At 39.6% G+C, this 22008-nt stretch overlaps 1 protein-coding gene across 1 annotated transcript in view; it reads left to right on the top strand.

Moving 5' to 3' along the window:
* Slc35f1 (solute carrier family 35 member F1) overlaps positions 1 to 21927 on the top strand; it is a 409688-nt gene extending 387761 nt beyond the window's left edge. Inside the window, exon 8 of the mRNA XM_028772611.1 lies at positions 18676 to 21927. Coding sequence (XP_028628444.1) covers positions 18676 to 18900 — 225 coding nt within the window. The 3' untranslated portion in view covers positions 18901 to 21927. The remainder of the gene's footprint in view (positions 1 to 18675) is intronic.
* The last annotated feature ends 81 nt before the right edge of the window (positions 21928 to 22008 follow it).

Below are 22008 nucleotides of genomic sequence, written 5' to 3'. Positions count from 1 at the left end.
CTCTCTCTCTCTCTCTCTCTCTCTCTCTCTCTCTCTCTCTCTTTCTCTCTCCTCCGTTTTCTTCAAATTTCAAGAAAACATTACCATTAGTTATAGTCACCTTGGTGGACCCTCATGTCCAGAGCCTACTCTTGTTATAAGTGAAAGTTAGTATTCTTTGACTAACATCCCCTCAGTTCTCTGTGTGCTTTTGCTTTGCATGGGGCCTTTTGCCCAGTGCAGGGTCAAACTGACAGCTAAAAGAAATTTCCCAAGGCTGGGCAATGTTTATTCTTGTAGCTCATTTTGTCTGAATCCTACAATTTCTATGTCCTGAGCTCACCCAAGTCCTCATATGGGTAAAAATCATGTTCCTTTGGGGTTGTCCCTGACCACAGTGTTGGGAGAGCCACGTTTCCTCAAAACCCCAATTATTTTCTAGAGCCTTGGAAACCATGTGTCCATGATCTCACCACTAAGAGCAGAGTGGCCACCTTTCTACCCTACACTTAAGCACTAGAGTCTGTCTACTCTGTAACATAAGCTCAGTTCTTATCAATTAACCTTGTAATTAATCCTCTAATTATGAGTTATGTAATGGTTCCACTGGCACCTCAACCACAAGAATGTCTTGTTGATCTCTTTGGGAAGGATGACTAAAGCTACTGCTCTAAGTGAGGACCAAGGTCATGTTTTAGACAGTACAGACCCATTCCAACTACCAGCATCCCTCAACAGTGTTCTTGAAAGCCTACTCTCAGTCTATGAAGCTGCTGCTAGAATACAGACCCATAGGCTGTCCCCCAAAACCTCAAAATCCGAATCTGGGGACATTACCAGGAAGATTCACCTGGATAAATAACTGCCCATGAGTCTGGTGTTCTCTGAACCAAAGCAATTGAAAGCAAAATCGAAGCAAAAATGTTAGTGAATTTTATAAAAGTTAAAAAATAGTTATAGTAATAAAGTATTAATATGTATGTTCTATGGAGAGATTAGAAAAAGGTGCTTATATTTTGTATCTCTATTTTAGAAAAATAGGTTTAAATCTCTTACTTGTTTTCATTTCATTCATTTACTTATTATTGTTTGTTTGTTTTGGAGCAAGGCTTCACATAGCCCAGGCTGGCCTTCAAGTTACTTTGTAGTTGAACATAATTTTAAATGTCTGATCCTCCTGTCTCTACCTCCCACATGTATGTGTGTGTCACCATGCCCCGTGCTGGGTGGTGAACCCAGGCCTTCCTTCACGCATGCAAGGCAAGGAAACCCTGTACCAATGGAGGCATATCCTCAGATCCTCTTGTACATCCTGTATTATTTCTGTTCTCAATACTGAATGACAATAGTTCCTGGAATATTCTGGATACCAGACCTTTATCAGATATATGACTTTACAAGTATTTCTCCATATTGGCGGTTGTCTTTTTGCTTTATTTCCAATAGCATTTGAATAACAAAAGTTTTTTAAATATACTTTTGATATTTTAAGTTTTTTGTACTTTTTTTCAAGTTTGTCGATTGGCAAAAAGGCTCATCTAATTGTGGAAGAAGTCAAGTAATCCCACTACTTTGAGCCTTGGAGTCTTTGAAGACTTTCTATCTATGGGCTTCTTCCCTGAGATTACTGGTAATAGCTTCAAATTGCTTTGTTCTTTCTGCTTTAAAGGAATAGTTGAGAGCCACAACTAAGGAAGAGAACATTCAGTTCAGGTGAGGATTTTGTAACAGTAAAAAGTGGGTGCAACAAAATCTACAGAGACAAGTAACCTGAGCCCTTGGGGGCTCACAGAGACTGGGCCACCAACCAGGAAACATGCAGGGGCTGAACTTATACCCCTACCCATTTACAGCAGATGTAAAGCTTGGTCTTCATGTGAGTCCCGTAAGAAATGGAGCAGAGGCTGTCTCTGTTCCCTGGCATTGGATCCCCTTACCTTACCTGGACTGCCTGATTGGGCCTCAGTGGGAGAGAATGTGTCTACTCCTGCAGGGTGGGGTAGTTCCAAAGGGGGGGGGTCCCCTTTCTTTGAGGAGGAGGCAATGGAAAGAGGGATTTGTAAGGATGAGACTGGGAGGAGAGGTGGGGGCTATGATCGGAATGTAAAGTGATTTTTTTTAAAAAAATTAATTATTGGGGAAAAAAGAAGGTGCAAGTCAGTAGTTCTCAACTATGACTTCCTGGGAAGTGTTTTCAGAATCCTGCTGCAGTCTCCAGTCTCACTGATCCAGGCATTCTATGCATCTAATGCTTCAAAACCTGTCAGTGCCTTTCACAGTCTACCTGTCGATAAACCCCAGGTTCAGACTTACTACATGTGGCCACAAGAAAACAGAACTAGGGCCAAGTGGTACCAATAAAATGATTACTGCCAGAAAGAAGTGACTGCAAATGGAGAACTGACTATCCTAGGAATCAGTTTCCATCACTGCCAGAGTCAGGACATACATATAAGAGAAGGAGTGGAGAGGGCCTCATGCTTCAGCGCTGGGTATTAGACCAATGACCTCTAAGATCTCATTAGGTTTTACTACAGCCTGCAGTTAAGACTTTATCCTCTCACTTCATCATGATGTGTTTATATCACCTTCTGGTATAGTTATAAATGGCTGTAAGTTGAGAGGAAAGGCAACTTTCTCACAGATGTTGCTTACCCATGCAGAACTAAATGACTAAATGAAGCTCTCCTGCTCAACATTCATTATTCGCTTTTTCTTACTTTGTATCCTCACGAAAAAAAAAAAAAAAACAACATTTATTCTCCTGCCCATTAGCCCACAGCAGCATCTCTGTCTTGGTGCTGACTGGACAGTAAAGCCTTTCGTTCTGGAAAGCAAGTGTCTTGATTTTAAATGAGACTATCTGGGTGGAATGGGGCTCATGCAACCTCTACATTTACGACTTTGGAAAGTGGCTCTGTGCTTCCCTTCTTTATTTCCCCTACAGCATTATTGAATCCAGAATAGTAAATCTGTAGCAAATCACGGAAAGGCTAGGAAAAGAGCCTTACTCAGCGTCAGAGACCCTTAAAATCAGACCCAGGAAGAGATTGACATAGAAACTTTTCAGTTTGATAGTCTTGGCTTCTCAAGGTCAGAGCTTCATATTACAGACTCTGTATGTGTTGTATAAACAGGATACTTTGCAAATTAAAAATTGCTGCTTTAATGACTTGCACAAATGGCTTACCCGGTGGCTTACCGAGGGTTTAACATCTTCTAGCTCTGAAAGTCACCAGGCTCACTGAAATACAGTCACATTTGGGTGTTTACGCTGCTTCTTGAGGGGCCTCTGGGGAAGACCCCCATTTCCTTTCCAGCTTCTAAGGACTACCTGTGTTCCCCTTGTCTTCTGGTCCCTTCCTTCATCTTTCACCTCAGAGTATAGTATCTTCAAATCTAACCATTAGTTAGTTCGAGACCTTTGAATTATAGCAAGCTCATCCATTAACCCAAGAAAATCTCCCTGTTGCAAAATCATTAATTTAATGCCATCTGCAAAGCCCCTTTTGTCATGCTAAGTAACATATTCATGGATTTCAGGAATTATGGCACACTTTGGGGGGGGGGTACATTGTTCTTGCTACCACATGGGAACTATTAATAGTCACAAGAATCAAACAGAATAACCTGACCTGAAGGCATGATGATGCCCTGTTCAGAAACCATGTCTGGACAGTGAAGGACCACATTCCACCTCTGACACCTTGCACTCCAGTGGTAGAATTTCTCTACTGATTTTATAAAGCTGTTTTCAGTGTCCTGATAATATGCACTTTTAATAATGAAATCAGTAATTCATGTAGAGAGAGAATAAAATGGAGTTAAAGAAGTCCTTCAGTGTCTGCTGTGTAAAGTATGAATTAGAACCATTCCAAATTAAGGAGTGACAAAGAATCAGAGGAGTTTACATGTGAAGTGTGGCTTGCATTTACCTTTACATTCTTCAGAGTAGATTCTTATTCTCTCTAGACTTCAAGATGAGGTTTGCCATATGGAGTTTTTCAGAAGATTAAATTGGAAGGCATTACTGTTCAGCAGTGACCAGAGACCATAGGCTTCTCCCATTAAACGTATAACTCAGGCTCAGTAATCTCTGCCTCATTCTATTAACTTTTACTATTGGTTTTAAAATTGTATAACTAGACGTGGCTCTTAACAGTTTGTTATGAGTTCTTGCTAACTTAGCTCATGTTTGAAAAGCCAAACCTGGGTTCTTGCACATAAAAATGTAGACATATCATGTTAGTCACTTTTTAATGGAATTCTTTGATTCCTTTCTTTCTTAAATATATTTTCAGGAGTAAATCAGAAACATAAAGCATCTGAAGGTTATTAAAATGTATATGCTATTGTGTGCAGAAAATTCTTCAGCAAAATAGTCCCCAAGATTGAATATGGGGAATACTTCTTTTGGTCTGGCATTTAAATTGGGAAACAACTTTTGCAAATCCATTTAATCAGTTCAAGGTTTATTAATATTGCCATAGACCTGCAGTATTTAGAGGAATTAGCATTTAGAGGGATTTCCTAAGGGGGTCCTGATGTCACAGTTTTTATAACATCCCCTAGCAATCAATGGAGAAAAATTAACACCATAAACTCTTCTAGTTCTTCTCAAGAACTTCACTTAGGTCATTAGGTCATATGGCTCTTCACAGAGGACATCAGGAAGCTACAAGTGACCCACTTTCAAGAGCAGTACCCTAGAATTATAAGGTCTCTATAAGTCTTTATTCTTACACTAAATGTGTTTACCATCCAAATATTCACTAGTAAACAGACAAAACAATAGCTTTTAAAATGATTTATCCAAGAAAGTGACTTCAACTGTTCTAGGTAATGTGATTACAGTCCATGTTGTGGAATTTCCTATGTTTTCTTTAGGAAACATTCAGAATATTTTTGTCTAATCTTTATATGAGATAACTCATCCTATGGTCTCTAAAAGTTATAAAGCAATCAGAAAATTTTCTTAACAACTGCCTATGCTGATATCCAAAGTTAGATCCCTCAAGGTCATGGACAGAGCTCTTCGACAGTTGACCCTCCCTTCTGCCACTAGTGTTACAGCCCATGTGCCAGCTTACCATTGTGTTTTACTGTTATCGTAAGAAATTTGGCATGCAAAATTTAATAACTCTGAACATGATTCATTTTAATGATATATTATCATCCTTTAAACTTGAAACTACTCCATTCCACAAATATTTATCCTGTGCTGCTATGTGAAGGCACTGCTTTGTTGCTTGCCTTCCTGTTACAAAGCAGTCAGGAGCACTAGAAATCATAAGATTAATGCAAAAGATGAGATTCCAAACCCCAAATACTTAAACAAACCAGCAATTTCAAATACTCTTAGCATCTGAGTGCCTGTGCCAGATAGTTTGCAGTGATGGAACCCTTTCATTAAGAATGGAATTTTTCATTAGATATCAGTCATAAGCCTGAGCTGTGCAACTCTTGTTGATCCTCTGTGGCAGGGAGCAATTTCAGTAATGTGCCAGAGCATGTAGCCTTTTCTCATGACAACTGGTAAGCATGAGGGTAACTCTTCACATCATATTTACAAAAATACCCTCATAAGCATTTCATTCTATTTGTTTCATAAAGCAAAGGGGAAGAAAATGAGAAAATAGAAAGTAAAAGGATTTGAAGCTCATCATGATCAAATGTAAACTAAGAATGTGAGATTTAAAGATTAATACTTAGCTTTTAATGACTGTCCTGGGTACTTTAAGACAGTGTCAGATGAGTACAAAATTGAAAAAAAATTGTATCCCAGGCCAAAGGCAATGCACATGGATCAACAAGGTGATAGATTGGGGATTATAACTTGCTTTTCCATACCAGGAAGTTCCCAGCACAGACTATTCTGAAACTTGGTTCCTGTGGGATGAGTTGGCGTGAGTGTGACTGGCTTTAAGCATTGAGTTTCCCATGCAGCTGCTCAGGTGCCCAGGCTTCTTTTATCACAACTCATCCTCTAGTGCAAGGATCAAAAATTATGACTTGCGAGCCACATACCTGCTCTTATAAATAAAGTTCTACAGAGGCACAGATCTGGCCTCTTTATACACCATCCATGTTGCTTTGTGTGGAATAGCCATATTGATTTTATTTGCGAGCTAGGAGCTGGAAAATGTCTCAGTGGCTAAGAGTGCTGACTGATCTTCCAGAGGATCCAGATTTAATAATCCACAGAATCCACATGGCATCTTTTAACTGCCTGTAACCCCTCTCCCAGGGCATTTAATGCTGCCTTCTCGCTTTCAAGGACACTGCATGCATGTGGTGCGTAAGTATATATATAGGCAAAACTTCCATATACTCAAAAGAATAAAATAAAAAATACTTCATAGGTATAAGAAGTTTACTGACATCTGAGCTAGGTCTTCAGTGTGTGCTTCCTGTAAGATAAACTGGTGACATATATAACTTTGCAACCCATAAGTGTCTATAACCTCCTACCGATTCTATTGGTCAGAACTCATCCCCATAGTCACACAGAAATTGAGAAATGTAGTCAAGCCATTTATGTAATAAGGGGAAAAGATGAGTTTAGTGACCAAACATTCATTTTCTACCACATGAAAATTTTCTATTTACCAAATACTGTGGATGGAATAGAAAAGTTGGGGACAAATTGTAAAGCATTCCCACAATGACAGAGAGAAGTCAAGGTTCCTTCTACATGTGTCTATTATGAACTCCACATCATAAAGATATTTCAAACTCATCACACCAGAACAAACTGTGAGAAAAAACAGCCAGATCAGAGGCATTATAGATGGGATCAAAGAAAAGCTTGCATTTAGATTACATATAGAAGACAATAAACAGCTAGGTGTCCCCTGAGCAGATACAGTAGGCATGCTTGTCACCGAAGTGTGACACACATACCCCACATGCTGAGATGCCTAAGTTTCACAGTGAACCTGTAAATGTATTGCATAAGTAGCTTCCCAAGTGCTTGGGTTAAAGGTGTATACTGCTATACTTGCCAAAATATTTTCAAATGTGATAATATAACAATATATAAACCATGACATCTAAACAGAGATCTAATAAAAAAAAGGTTGACATTTTGAAGCAGTAATGAGAAGAAGCAATAATTGAGGAGATCTGTGATATGAACGTATCACCTTTATACTGGTGAAAGTCTCAAATACTACTAAGAATACTGTGACATGTGGCTTACATTACTGTTTAAGTAAAAGCTAAATGTTAGTTTGAGGGCTGTGAAAATAAGGGTCAAGGTTTCTCATCCAGGTCACAGATCTCTCTGCATTAAAGCAAAGAACTCTGGGTAAGAGTCTTTGGTGTGTTACTGGACATGGTGACAGGTGGCTGTAAACCCAGTACCTCAGAAGTAGAAGGAAGAAAAGTGTAGAGTTTTTAATTAGCTGAGCAACACAGAGAACTTTAGGATTTGTTGCTGTTACAACAGCCTTGAGCAGAAGCTATTTCTCTTAGTATTAGTTTCCCCATTAGAAAAATGAGCTGTTTTATTTCATAAGAATAATTGTGAAAAGTTAATGAAATGGTACAATCCTTCAGCATCAGGACTCAATTACTTCTCATGCAATATGTGTTCTTAATAAGGACTCTTAAAAGTAAGAAACATGCAGAAGCTGTTAGAGTTCCTTGTATCCTAACCATGCAGGCTTCTTTTCAAAGCTAGTTGACATTATTTTCATCCCATTTTGGAATACATAGAGTGCTTGCCCTGTATTTGCTTCCTTGGTGGCATCTAAGGCATGTTGCTTTGTAATAAGGGTGGAGAGGGATGTCTTGAAATTAATCATTTATGGATTTCCTTTTATGTAATGGAATGAAGGAGAACCAATGTGAACCAGCTACCCTGAGCTAAAATGGGAGGGAAGAAACATAGAAGGTGTGTCTTACATCAAATAATGAACTGTTGCGGAAGCCAGGGCATACAGAGACAGGCAGAACATTCTAAACTGATTTCTCATACTTGTAGTGCAGCCCAGGAGCTATGATATCAAGCAATAATCACATGCACACATTAAAAAGAGAGACCATTATCCACATAGGCCAATTGTACAGTAAAGGTCCTATTACATACATTGTCATTCCCATATCTATCAGAGAGAGAGGAAGAGAGAGGAAGAGACTGGAAGGAGAGAGAGAGATAGACACAGACATGGACACAGACAAAGAGACACAGACAAAGACACAGAGACATAGACACAAAGACAGACAGAGAAACAAAGAAAAAGACAAATAGTTGTGTGTGTGTGTGTGTGTGTGTGTGTGTGTGTGGTGTGGTGTGTATTGTTCATAGATGTCAAATTTGGAAGATACCTATAGATTCTAAGAGAAAAATATCTAGTACTACTAGTAGTATAACATATAATTCCACTTGAATTTTTGTCTTAAGAAATTAAGTAATTCTATTCTTATAATAGTTCCAAAGCTTAATTTAAAAGGCAACAATTCTGTCAACCTTATTCAGTGTCTCACATTATTACAGTACTGCAGAGATTTCAAAGATTTTACAGTGCTGTGCAATTCAATAATTATGGCCCTGTAAGATTTTATTGACATAATCCAAGCTTCTGCACTGAGAGCTGATACCCAGAGCCTATACATGACTATCTTTGTTTCTTGACAGCTTCATGCCAAAATTTTTCTTTTCTCATAAATTACTTATCCATTTATTTCATTCTCCTGTCCTTCCTGCTACTATCAGACACAGAAAAGGAAGGGAAGATAGAATCCCAGAGCAGCTGGAGGAAGAAAGCTATGTGTCAGTGTGTCAGGAGCTCTTCTCTTCCAGCCATCATCCTAATATCTCTTAGTCCTAGCTCATTTCTTTAAGTTGAGGAAGAATGGCTTTCATGTTCATTAATAATTTATACAGATATTAAATGAAACCTGAGTCCTCTCTTTGTTCAGTAGCAGAGTGCACTGTGCCTACAAGCTGGAGCACAAAGAATGAAGGAAAATGACTGTAATATAGTCCACTAAGCAGGTAGATGCCAAATAGATGAAGGAGAACAGATTTTAGCCAAGGGTCAGGGTCTCCAGGCACTATAACATCTGTCACCACTAAACCTTCCAGCATGTGGCATTTCCGCAGTATTGGGGCACTTATGGTTATCTGTTCTCTTCTGGTGGACTTGAGGCAGTATACAAGAAATAGTTTAGAAGCAATTACTGCAGTTTTGTTTACTAAGATCTGCATGCCTAATTTAGCACCCTTTGTTGTTCTCCTTTGACAGCCATTTTCCTAGAACATTTTCAGGTTATGGGAAGGCTATAAATTAAATAATGCAAATGATTTATGGAATAAATATAGGTAGGAATTATACCCTGAAGAACACACAGCTTGTACTAGCAATATGAAAGATAAATGTAAATCCTGGATGATTAAAACAAATAGCATCTTATATTGAGGAATAAATACACTGTGAAAAAGGCACCAACGAATCATACTTGGCCTCAAGGATTTAATAAGTAAAGTTCTTTCCTTGCAAGTATAAAGACCTGAATTCAGTCTCAGGACTAGCAAGCAGAGATGGGCAGAGATACCTGCAGCTCACTGGCCAGCCAGCCTAGCCTACTTGGTGAGTTCTAGACCAATAAAAGACCTTACTGTGTCGAAAAATAAATGGGGATAGTTCCTGAATAGTGATACCTTAAGTTTTCCTCTGATTCCCATGTATATATACTTGTGCATGCATACACATGCATGCATGAGCACACAGATACACACATGCACACATACACACATGCTCACAGAGAATCATATTTCCTAGAAACAGTCACTTTTGGTAATTGAGATTCAGCATTAACCTTTCTCCTTTTTATCTTCCAGTTTTCATCTGCCTTCCTTTAAAATGGATTCTCTTCTCCCACCACCATGAGCCCCAACTACATGACTTATCTAGACCGAATACTTATGTCTTGATCTTCCTCCTCATCCTCTTTCTCCTCATCCTCCTATAGTTCATCTTCCACCAGCAAGCAGAGTGATCCTTTTCAGTGATAGGGATACTTCTTTCTCATTGCATTTTGAGAAAAACATAGAATTCTTGGATGACTTCTAAACATTGCCCCTGCCTATAGCTCCAACATCCACCCCAAAATTATCCCATTCTTTACAGTCTTACTCTTAGAAAAGAGGATATAATAAAAATTTCCTTATGGGTCATTAAAAATGAGAATGGGGAAGTGTAACTAAGTCACCATCAAGTACTAGACATGACCAACACAGGATGTCCTTTAGCTCTTGATCTATGTAGACCCTGTGCTCCTTGGGAATTCTGTTCTCAATCTCCCTCTTTCTGGGTGTTCTTCCTCTAGATTCTATCAGGGATACACCTCTGGTCCTTCTTAATGCTTTCCGATATTACAAATCTATCACTAGAACTTACTTTCAGTCTTTGGAAACTTGAGTTCTACTCACTCTGATTATCATCATTCCAAGCATAGGAACAGTAGGAACTCAATTGTGTTTATTGAACAGATGAGTTGGCAGAGAGTGTCCAGGGTCTTAGCTCACAGTTAATGCTTAATAGTTGAGTAAATGACTAATTACCAACCCTCTTCATTGCATACAGCCACTGACATAGACTACCTCAAATGTGGTAGCCTAAAAACAACAGAAACTTAATTCTCTCACAGTTTAGATGCCAGGAGTCTAAACAGAATATTACTGACCAAAGATTAGGTTCAAGGGAGCCTCATACTCTCCTAGGGCTCTGGGTGACAATCTGTTCCCATCTAGCTTCTGTGGCTGTGTTGTTCATCGATGGGTCATCATCTTTAGCCATCTGATGACTCAAACTATCATTCCAAAAGGGTTTGAGTCACTGGAGTTCTGCATAGATAGGATTTTTGGAGTCTTTCATCAAGGGACTAAAGTGCCATCCAAGGTGACCTATATCCCAGAAATTTTCCACCTGTCTTTAGGTTTCACAGCAATTGGAATTAATCTCTGAGCCAGCCAACTCCCTTCTTTTCCTATTGATTCAAAAGCAGGAGTACAAAGTGGCCATGATCACAATATCAATTTTCAGTTCAGTGTGATCATTGTTCTATTTCCTGAGGAGAGCTTGCTTCTCCTGGACCTAAAACTTCTGCCAGGGGATCAGAAGGTCAAGCAAGGAGTAGTGGCATTTCTGTGTCTATCCCTTGATTCCACTAAAATGGAACAGGTGATCTTTGGGATGTGTGACCTGCCACACATATCTACAAACAAAATAGACTTCAAAGTTTTTCACATATGGTCTCTTTCTAAATTGCTCGAGCCCTGCATGCATCTATTGTTCTTATGAGGGAAAGAGATATGTTGTGATATAAGAACTCCAGTGATGTGAAGGGAGCTGCTAAGTGTGTCCCCTACACAAATGTAATACTGTCTTGACTGTGGGATATGATAATAACAAGTGTTCATGGGAAAGTTACATAAATGAGCCATTGAGCAGCCTTGGTTTAAACTGAGCCCATAATTAAATACTCCCACAAAGTAAGCCCCTTGACTATTATAGTATTTTTTACTGGACTCTAGGAAATGGAAATCTACATGAACAAAGCTTTCTATCAATTCATCAAGCCAAGTGGAAATGTCTGTTTGTCATATAAAAGATAATGGCAGAAATCCATTTTTAGTTCTCTGTTGCTGTACTCATGTGTGAAATTACTCACAGGGGAGGACACTTGCCTGTAAAGGAACTTTATTGGGATTGGCTGTACAAACTATAATACCAAATGAATTGGTCTTACAAACCAAACCAATGACCTCATAAACCAAACAGAAACTATGACGAAGACAAAGGCTTGCCATGGATATACTCATCCAGAGAGGCTAAGAACCTCAAGGCCACCTCATTGCTTTCCAACAGCTTTGATTCCTAAAGAATAAATCGTTTTCTGAATAGCAGATCTTAATAACACCTTGGTTTTATGATTTGGATAGACAACCCATTTGGCATTCTAACTAAGCCCCTATCCTTCCTGCCCTGATTATATTATCATGGATTTGGGGTTGAATTATCCAGTGAAAGAATAGTTGGAGGGCATTAGGAGAAAGTATTTGTAGTATCTAGAAACGCCTGATTTTGGTGACCGTCAGTAGATAGTGAGCAGTATCCATGTTTGGTGTCTTTCAAGGTATTCATAGAAGAAAGAAATATTACAATATCTAGCTATCAAGAGTTAGATCTTCTGTTTTTCTAACAAAAAGTAGCAAAAAAGAAAGAGGGAGGATAAGGTGATACACAACAGGATACAACTTGGGGAGTTGGAAAGTGTTTGGAAAAAAAGCTTTTCTATCACCAGGTCATCTATTTCCATTTAGTAAACCTAGAAGTCAAACTGATATTTTAATAGGCCTAATAATAACAATTTTTTCAGTTTAATGCAGTAGCTCAATGAATCCCATACCAATATATTTGTGTTTGTATTTCTCTTGAGCCAGGTCTGTCTGGTTTCCTTGGCTCAAATATCAATTGGCACAGACCAGTGGTAGCAGATTAGGTCCAGGCAGAGCCTCTCATCAGTACACAGTTTCCAACATTCCCAGAACAGGCCTCCAGACTCCAGGCTCTGTACCCAACAACTACTCTTTGAGGCTAAACGTGTGGTTCCCCAAGCCTACTAAGAAGCACATGAAAGCAGGCTGGACTTGCATTGCTGAGCCATCTTCTCCGGCCAACTCCAGGACACACAATGAGTTGGTTATTTCCCTTTAAAGTGAACCTTTTCTGTAAAGTGTCCACCTTCAATAACTATGTAAAATAGACGCTCAACAGAGTAAGGACTCCCATTTAGCGAATCTTCACAGAAACAGCATCACATTCAACTAACACTCATGTTTACCATTACCATTTTGTTTTATTTAGCTACTGAAGTGTATTATACAAATTTTTAATTTTAATCCTGGGTTTCTATTCTACCTTTGACCATTTAGTTCCTGGATAAGACACACACACAATCTTTGTATTTATAATTGGCCTTAATCAGCACAAGAGCTGGGCATATGTCTATCCTTTATGCTATTATGTCTATTTCCTAGCCAATAATCCTATTATATAATTTGCCATGTTTCATCTGGGCTGCTTTTAACTCAAATTAGTCAATCTACATGGCCATTATTTTAAGATTCTTACCACATAGTGGCTTCTTCCTCCATTCACCTTCTCCCCAGACCTGGGAAGCCTAAACTCTGCTTATCTCTCTTCTGCTCATCTATTGACTGTTGGCATCTTTATTCACCAATCAGAAATAACTTTGTGGCAAGGTCACATAGCATCACTTGGGTCTATTCTCTGAGGCGACCAGGTCCTGGAGCCACATTTAGCATTATGGTACAAAGAAAAGACCAAACCTTGACAGAAACGCCTTTTTTCCAGTGTTCATGATGGTGAATCTCTTATCCTCGGGGCTTCCTATAATCACTAGGCTTATCTATGGCTAGGGTTTCACCTCCTTCCTTCCCTTAGGAAGCTGTGGACTGTTTTCCAAATTATCACCTTTCTCTTTGAGCTGGCTTTCCAACTTTCTTGTCAACCTCTTGTTCCAAGTTCTTATTCTCATTCTCTCTTCTTCCTCTCTTCCTTCTGTTCCTCCCCACTCTGTCTTTCTTAGAATACAGTCTTTCTCTTACTATACCAACTGTTCTAATTCACAAAATTTCATGGTGGAAACTGGTAATTCACTGTCTTACTCCAGAAACTCTTACATGTTTATAAACATTCTCTGGAATTTTGCTATCTTTCTATTTGTGGAGGTCAATGTCTAATGAATTTGTGAGTTTGTTAAAATTCAACTTATGTGTCTAATGTCAAAATAAAGTGAAATTTTGGTCTGTTCTTAACGATGTGCCGAATGTCACATTTTGTAAGGAGTAATCATATGTCAGCACTCTAAAACCTGAAATTAACACCTAGCTGTAGAGGCTTATAACCAGCCTTGCTGTCTACTCTATCACAAGGACTTGAATTGGGCGATACACAGGTATTCTCACCACACAATGTTTTCCAGACCTTTCCCCAAAGACCCATCAAGACAGGAACATCATCAAAGGATCACTGGTGCTAATACAGGGCACATCTATCTTTTGCTTCTTCAAATTACATGGCAGATGAAATGCTGGCTTTCTGTTCTACCACAGAACATTCAGGCTGATAGGGGCCTCCATTGGCTAAGGCAATGACCACCAAGTACACTTAGGCATCCCTGTTTCTCAGTGGAGACAAACTTCTCCCAGAGATGCACTTTGTCTGGAATGCATTAAGCTCTCACCTCACTCAGTCCTGGAGACAGTCTTATTCTGCTTGCTTCTAGAACAGAAAGTAAGTACAGTTCTGCAATTAGTAAGTTAGGTATACAGACCACACAGAAGTCTTGTTTGCCTGATGGCTTGTGAAATAAATGCTCTGTAAATGTGTCATCCAGAACTATGGATTATCCCTTTAAGTACCTCATCAGAATTCTCATTATTATTTTTTTAATAAGGCTAAAAAGACAGGCGAAAATGAAACATCTTGCCTTTTGAAAAATAAGTCAAATGTTTCTGTCACCATTTGTGATATCCAGTATTTCCTCTGATTTATAACGCTTGCTAGGCTATAACTCTCTCTACTATGTATTAATAAAACCTCTTGGGTGACTTCCAAGATGATCCTGTTATATGGTGTTACACGCTATCCATCTTTTGAGAGAAAATTAGAGTGAGTTCTATATGAATTAAGTAGAAATGAATTGGAAATACACTATGTACTGTCATCCTGAAGCTATGCCCAAGAAAACAGCCAGTTGTAAATGCATGGTGCAATCCTATCGTTTTGTGCCCTTATAAATGGTACAGCTACAACAGTTGCAATGAAACGAATATGAATTGCATGCCTATGGCTATCCATAGTACTTTACATAGTACAAGTACTTTACATGTTTTGTCTAATTTGATCTTTAGACTGATCGTGCACAGTACGGGCATTGATTGATGTGGAAACTTGGACCTGAGAGGTACAAGAAATTTGACAAGAATCACAGCTAGGAAGGGTCAGAGCTAAGACTTGAATTGAGTTTGAGTGTTAGAAGGCAGTGGTAACTACAAAGTGCCATTGTTGGCCTCTCTATTTTCAAGTCCAGCGAGAGCAGTAAATACCTAAGGCCACAGAATGGTGTTTGCTTGAAACAAAAACATACAAGTAGAGTAGCAAGAGTCATTCATAAGATATTCAAAATGATGATGATGTTAGGAGCAAAGCCACCCAGTATGCAAAGGGCCAGCTGAAGGATGTGATTTCATGAGGTGAATCTGGAGATGAACAGGCTTCCTGGGATCATGAAAAACAGCACTGGGATGCTCGCCTTCTTTCCCTAATTTTTAAAAATTGTGACTCGAAGAAGGCACATTTATTTTCATTAAGGAACACCTAATTAATTATTTCAAGTTAATTAAGTGGATCTGCTCCGAGTTGAGTTTAGTATATAAATCCACATTCAGAAGTGTTGCCATCTGGCCAGAATGGGGAAAGTAAAGCGTTTGGGGAACAGAGCAAAGAGCATTGTAGGAAGAAAATCAGAAAACTGCCTCTAGTCGTAGCTACTTTGGTCCTGCAGACAGAAAAAGCTGGATAGAAAGTACAGTGTAGCAAGACGTTTAGCCCCAAGGGCATTTTTTCTGTGTCATTTACAAAATTGCCTTTTCCATGGTTGAACCAGCATCCCCTTAGCTCGTTTACAATCACCATGTAACTCATCTTCAGCCTCTCTGGATCACTTTCCTGTCTTCTGTTCTTCCAGCTTCATTGCATCTTTGTCTGTTTACCGCCTGCTACTTCTAGAAGAGTGTTCTCAACCTTCCTAATGCTGCGACCCTTTAATACAGTCCCTCATGTCGTGGTGAACCCCCAACCATAAAACTATTTTTTGGTTGCTACCTCATAACTGTAATTTTGCTAATGTTATGAATCATAATGTAAATATTTGATATGTAGGATATGTGGCGTGTGACCCCTGTGAAAGGGTCTTCAAGTAGTGAATTGGGTCACAAGCCATAGGTTGAAAACAGCTGTTCTAAAATATGAGCTAAAACATACACAATGAAAATAGCATAGAACTTGTCTATCAGAAATGGAGGGTGTGGTTGTTTTAGTTATTGTTTTATTACTGTAATAAGATACCATGGCCAAGGCAACTTATAGAAGAAAGCATTTATTTGGGACTTACAGTTTTAGAGAGTGAGTCCATGATCATCATGGTGGACAGGATGGCAGCAGGCAGGAAGACATGGCACTGGAGCAGTAGCTGGGAATTCACACATCTTGAGACAACTTAGAAGTAGACAGAGCTAACTGGAAATATCACAACTTTTTTGAAACTTCAAAGCCAGGCCCCAGTGACACACTTCCTCCAAGAAGGTCACACCTCCTAATCCTTCACAAATTGGGGACCAGGTATTCAAATATATGAGCCTATAGGGAGCATTCTCACCCAAACTACCACAGTGGCCAAGATTGGGTATAGTTGAAGCCATCTGTAACTGTGCTTTTCCACTCATCCTCTTTGTTCCTGAACTAATAACTTGGAGACTTCTTATATATGAATAAATGCCTAGGCTAATCCCTTGACTTCCTCCCCAACTAGCTCATAACTTAATTACCCATTTATTCTATTCTAACTCATACCATGTAGCTGATCCTCAGTTTCATGTGACCATCTCCATCATTGTTGGAATACAATCTCCTTTTCTACATCCATCTCTGCGGGACCCCTGTTCCGGAGGGTGTCCCACGACGATCTCCCAGCTGGGGACAGGGTGAGAGCAGGGAGGGTCCACTACTATCTCTGCTGCTTCCTCTGCCTTCGTCTCCACTGTCAGTCTCCAGCCCAGACTGGTGCGGGAGGTCTGGGCCAAAGGGCACAGATTGCAAGCCGAGAGAGGAGATTGCCTGCTCCCGCTGCTGGCCCTGCTCCTGTCTTCGCTGTCCCTCGGTCACTCCCAGGTGCTGCACCTGTCTCTCCATGCTGAGCCGGCCTGGGCTGGCCTGATAAGAAACCCGCTAGCTGGCAAGGAGACATCTTAGTGTCCCAGGCAGGTTCTGGAAGAGTAGACTTCTCCCCAAGTGTTACAGCTCTAGTGTTACAGCTCTTGTGACAGAAACTCTGGGACACCAGGATGATTCTCGAACACACCTTTTTACTTCTCCAGAATAGAGCCTTTATATACAGTTTCAGGGTGGGTTAGGGTCTGGCAGCAGATAACACCTATTGGCTTGGTCTGAGAGCTTGGAGATACCTCATCTACATGTGGGAGAGCCTGAGGCACTGTTCCTCATGACTCGGGGCCATAGACCTCTCTGTGGGAGGGGCTGTGGAGGGCTGAAGCTGAATGAAAAGAACAGGGCCCTGGGAGCAGAGCTGAACACCTGCTGTCCTGATAAAGGCCCCCAGGGTTGAAGACTTATGCTCAACCAGGCACCCAACTGTTTCTCACATCCCACTGCCCCACATATCTCTATTCCTCTCTCTTTCTGCCAGAACTCCCACCTCCTATTTCCTCATTGGCTATAAGAATTTTTATTGACAAGTGAAGCTTCCATACAGTGAACAGGAGATTCTCTCTATAACTGGGCTGATAGCAATTGACTGAAATGAGGTTTGCTATGCCTTGATTGTATTGTATTGTTTTGGTCTATGTGTACTTCTGTTTCTCTATGGCCTATTAAGTCCTTGATGGTAAGAGCTAGGCTTACTTTTACAGTTCTATTTCCTTGGTATGTAGTTGAATGTTTCAGACACAGAAGGCATTGTAAGAAGTCATGAAGGGGTGAGTGAGTAAATTAGTCAAGAATAAAGGAGTGAGAAAATGAATAAAACAAGAAAATTGGCAGTAATTATTATTTTTTAAAAAACCTTATTGTCCCCTGATAAACTACCCAACATATCTCTGGAAGAAAGTCCAGGGTCATAACTTTTCAAAAGCATTCTTGACCTTATAAACTTATACGAACCACTCTTCCAACACACACACACAACAAAGCAACAAAACAAACAACAAAAACAAAATGAAAACCCATCTGAACTGTCAATCAAATGACTTTGGAAGAACAGTGACACAGTACATGTAATCCTGATTAGTTTGCTTTTTGATGGGGAGGAATGTTGTATTTTTCTGACTCTCCCTGTTCAAGGATAATCTAATCTTTCGGCAGTAGTTACTGAGGTCAATAATAGTTCTTACTGGGGAGACAAATCACGTCTGCTTTGGATTACTGTGAAACAAGTGCCCCATCATTGCTGTCAGCGAGGCTTCTTTGCTGGTAGCTTCATTATTCCCTTCAATGAAATGTCTATATTTCTTTTGGGTTTAATGAGGCCACAGATAACCAACTCTTCACCGAGTGATATTGGTGATTTTTTTTTCTTTGAATTTGATGTATTCTAATTTGTGCTTAACCAGCCTTCCCAAGTAATTCAGGTATTCAGATGGGCATTTTAGGGACAATTAGCTAAATGTTCCTCTCATTAGCCACAAGGCCTAGGGAAAAAAAGACAAAGGAAATCAATAAGGCAAAGCCAGTTTAGGAGAACATTCACTTTCCATCAAGAGTGTCAGGTAGCTCATCAAGTGGCATGTTCCTGTGCCAGGCAGCTTCTCTGACCCAGGGACATCATTACACTTTGCTGCTAAATCACCTTGCTTTTGTGTTTCAGTTTTCAGGTCTTTACCTCCTGTCTTTCTTCACCATCCTCATCGGGCTGGTGCTGTATTCCTCCACCTCTACATACATAGCCCAGGATCCCCGAGTATACAAGCAGTTCCGTAATCCTTCAGGACCTGTCGTGGACTTACCCAGCACTGCTCAGGTAGAGCCTTCAGTCACCTACACCAGCCTGGGCCAGGAGACAGAAGAAGAGCCCCATGTACGTGTGGCCTAGGGGGAGACCTGCCCTGCCCACTGAGGACAACTCAGAGGCCGTGTGTTTGCCCATCATCTCTGTATTGTACATAGAGAAAGGTATTTAGTAGGTGCAGTTTCACAGGTGGACCGCAAGGTAGCTTATCCTCCTTTCATCAAACGAAGAAGCTGGAGACCACTGGAGACACAGGCTTCAATCCACCTGACTCAGAGAGAGGCTTTGATAGTGTGTATCCTGACCCAGCCCGCACCCCTCCATTGATTACTGTGAAAATTTTTGAATCAAAAACAAGTATCATTGTTACTATGATCTTTATTATTAATTGTTACTGTTATTACACCGACTTTCAGAAGGTTTTTTATTCCTGATGGGAATTATTGCCAGACCCCCACCTACACAACATAAATCCCACTTTTCTATGGCAAGTCACTTTTTAAGAATCATACTTTTTGTTTGTTTGCTTGTTTGTTTGTTTGTTTGTTTTGCACAGACTATATGAGTGATGCATGCCACAGAAGCTTGCCCATCCTGGTGACCTTGTGGCTAATGGTTTCCTCTGTTACCTGTTGGATTGCCTGTTCGATAAGGATTTTGTGCTGTGACCCTTATGGGGAGGGGAAACTAACCATATAATTCTCTATTCTAGGAATAGATATAAAACAAACAGTTTAGCCATTTTATATTTCATTTTCTGCTTATTTCAGGCCACTGACTTTCTGATGGCCCAGGAGATTCATCTAATCAAGCCCTGTGACTACATGATAGGGACTGTCCCATTTTTGTGGCTTAAAGAAACCCTAGAAATATGGGTTATATTTAAGGTTATATGTTTTTGATTTCTTTTTCTGCCTTTACCTATATTGCTCTCCTCTAAAATTGTTTTTATTTTCATTTTTTTAATGGTGTCATGGAAATTAATCAAGACACTGGAAAAGCCATGGCCTCCACTCTCTTAGTTACATAGTACCTTTCTGGAAGCATGCCAACATGGAAATTATCTGTATTGTGGAGCCGCACTATTCATGCCACCTCTTATAGTCAAGGTACTAGTGTGGAGAAATCTCTGTTAGTAGCTCATGCTCTGGTCACTTAGTGATAAAAATGTCACCATTGAAAAGTCTGGCAGTTAGATCACACTCAGTACTCACCACCTAATAGAATATAAGGAAAAGCAACTACCCACAAAGAATGCTACAGCATCCCAATAAAACTAGATATATTGCTAGTTTATTCAGTTCCGTTGTCTTCAAGAATGTCACACAAACACAGAGAGAGCTCCAAACACATAAAATTAAGAAACACCACAGACTTTTATGATGTAGAAAAAATTTCATGTGTCAGCATGGAAGTTCTCTGTAGCTTGGCTGACTTCAATATCATTCAAATGGATCCTTGATGGAGTTACAGGGTTTGTATAAATGTTTATGTAATTTCAGGCGATTCAAGTCAACATATTTTAAGCAAGCAAGCAAAACAAAACACTTGTAGGGTGTGGGGAGTCTCACAAAGACCAGATTGCAAAGTAGGACCCCAGCAAGTCCTAAGCATAGCAGACAGAAGGTCTCAGGCTGTCTACTAGCAGGCCTTTGTCCTTGTTGCCTGCCTTCTTCTGGGAGGAGTCACATGATCTATTTTGATAAGTCTCATGAGAACAACACATACACAAAATAAGTAATGTGCTTGAACACTGTAACTCAGTTTTAAATTTTTTCCCGTTGAAAAATATAACTTCTCCCTCTAAAGTATTATTTAGTCTTGACCTAGGAAATAGAAAATAAAACTGTTTCCTGATGTGTAGATTTCACATCAGTTAAACCCCTTTGGAAATAGGTTTTCTTTATTAGGGTGGGGTAGACGGGGGCAAGAAAGGTTTGTGCTAAAGCCACATATCACATCATAATAACCTTGCCAACATCTGCTCTCTGCTACCTTTTAAGCCAATTAAATACCTTTCTCTGAATATTTTGTCCATTCAGATCCGAAGACCTTTAATGACTGTGGTTTTATTTTTATGTTTACATTCCTTTGGTTTGCATAATTTACTTGATTTATTGCATTTTTAGTATTTATTTTAAGCCAAATGTCTGTGTCTTTTTTATTCATTTTTATGACACTAATTTGTAGACACTGTAATCTCTAATGAGAAACAAGTGGTTGAAATTATTTCCAAGTCCATTCAGTAGGCTGGGAATAGTTTTAAAGTTACATTTGAAAAAGCTTGCAATTAGTTGATGGCTGAAGGTGGCCGTCTGGACCATTTTATAGGATGTTTTAATTGACTCCATTGTATGGAAACCAAGTGTGAATATCAGGATGAACTCACTGTACATTTTTTGTTATCGAATGTCTTTGTGATCAGACATTAGTGCACCTGTGTTGGTTTATCTCCATTCATAAAGCTAGTAACGTTGGCTCATCCAAGACTAGGAGTTTAGGATTGACCCTTAAGGGAAAAAGACAAAAAGTTGCAAAGAACAATGTTTTCAGGCTGAAAGCATTGGTGGTTTGAGAGTGGGCGGGAAGTGGGAATAGGGTAATATTAACTGTAGCTGTTTTAGTTTCTGAGATTCTGTAACGTCAGTAGACACCAGCAAGAATTTTGGCATTTTAATCTACCACTCTTCTCACCTCAATCAATGAGAACAGTCTTCTGTATGAAGCTGATGAGAAGCAAACCATAGCTCTCTTAAACCCTACCAGAGATGAGTGGTGGTTTTCACTTTCTCTATGGAGACTTGCACTGGGGACAGAGCTTGCCTTGGTCACACCTCCTCATGCCTTCAAACACATATCCAGGTAGACCAAGACATGGACAACTTCACACTACTGTGTCCCATGAAAATATTTCAATGTTTAGTTTAGGTATTGCTAACTTGTGCTATTAACCTTCTGACAAGCTTGTAGTATTGTTTGTTTGGCATTTATTTTTGATTTGTAACCATTTAGTAGTCCCCAGCTAGCTATCAGTGCAGATTTTACCCCATGGGTAGGAGTCTATCTTCACACCACATAATGAAGCACACTAATCCTGATACCACAATGGAAAATATGAACCAAAATGTTAAAAAAAAAAGAAAGGAAGAAAGAAAGAAAGAAAGAAAGAAAGAAAGAAAGAAAGAAAGAAAG

The sequence above is a fragment of the Grammomys surdaster genome, unplaced genomic scaffold (assembly GCF_004785775.1).
Source record: "Grammomys surdaster isolate TR1022 unplaced genomic scaffold, NIH_TR_1.0 215, whole genome shotgun sequence".
NCBI lineage: Eukaryota > Metazoa > Chordata > Mammalia > Rodentia > Muridae > Grammomys > Grammomys surdaster.
The sequence above is the reverse complement of the archived record's forward strand: the minus strand, read 5'-3'. Positions and strand labels throughout refer to the sequence as shown.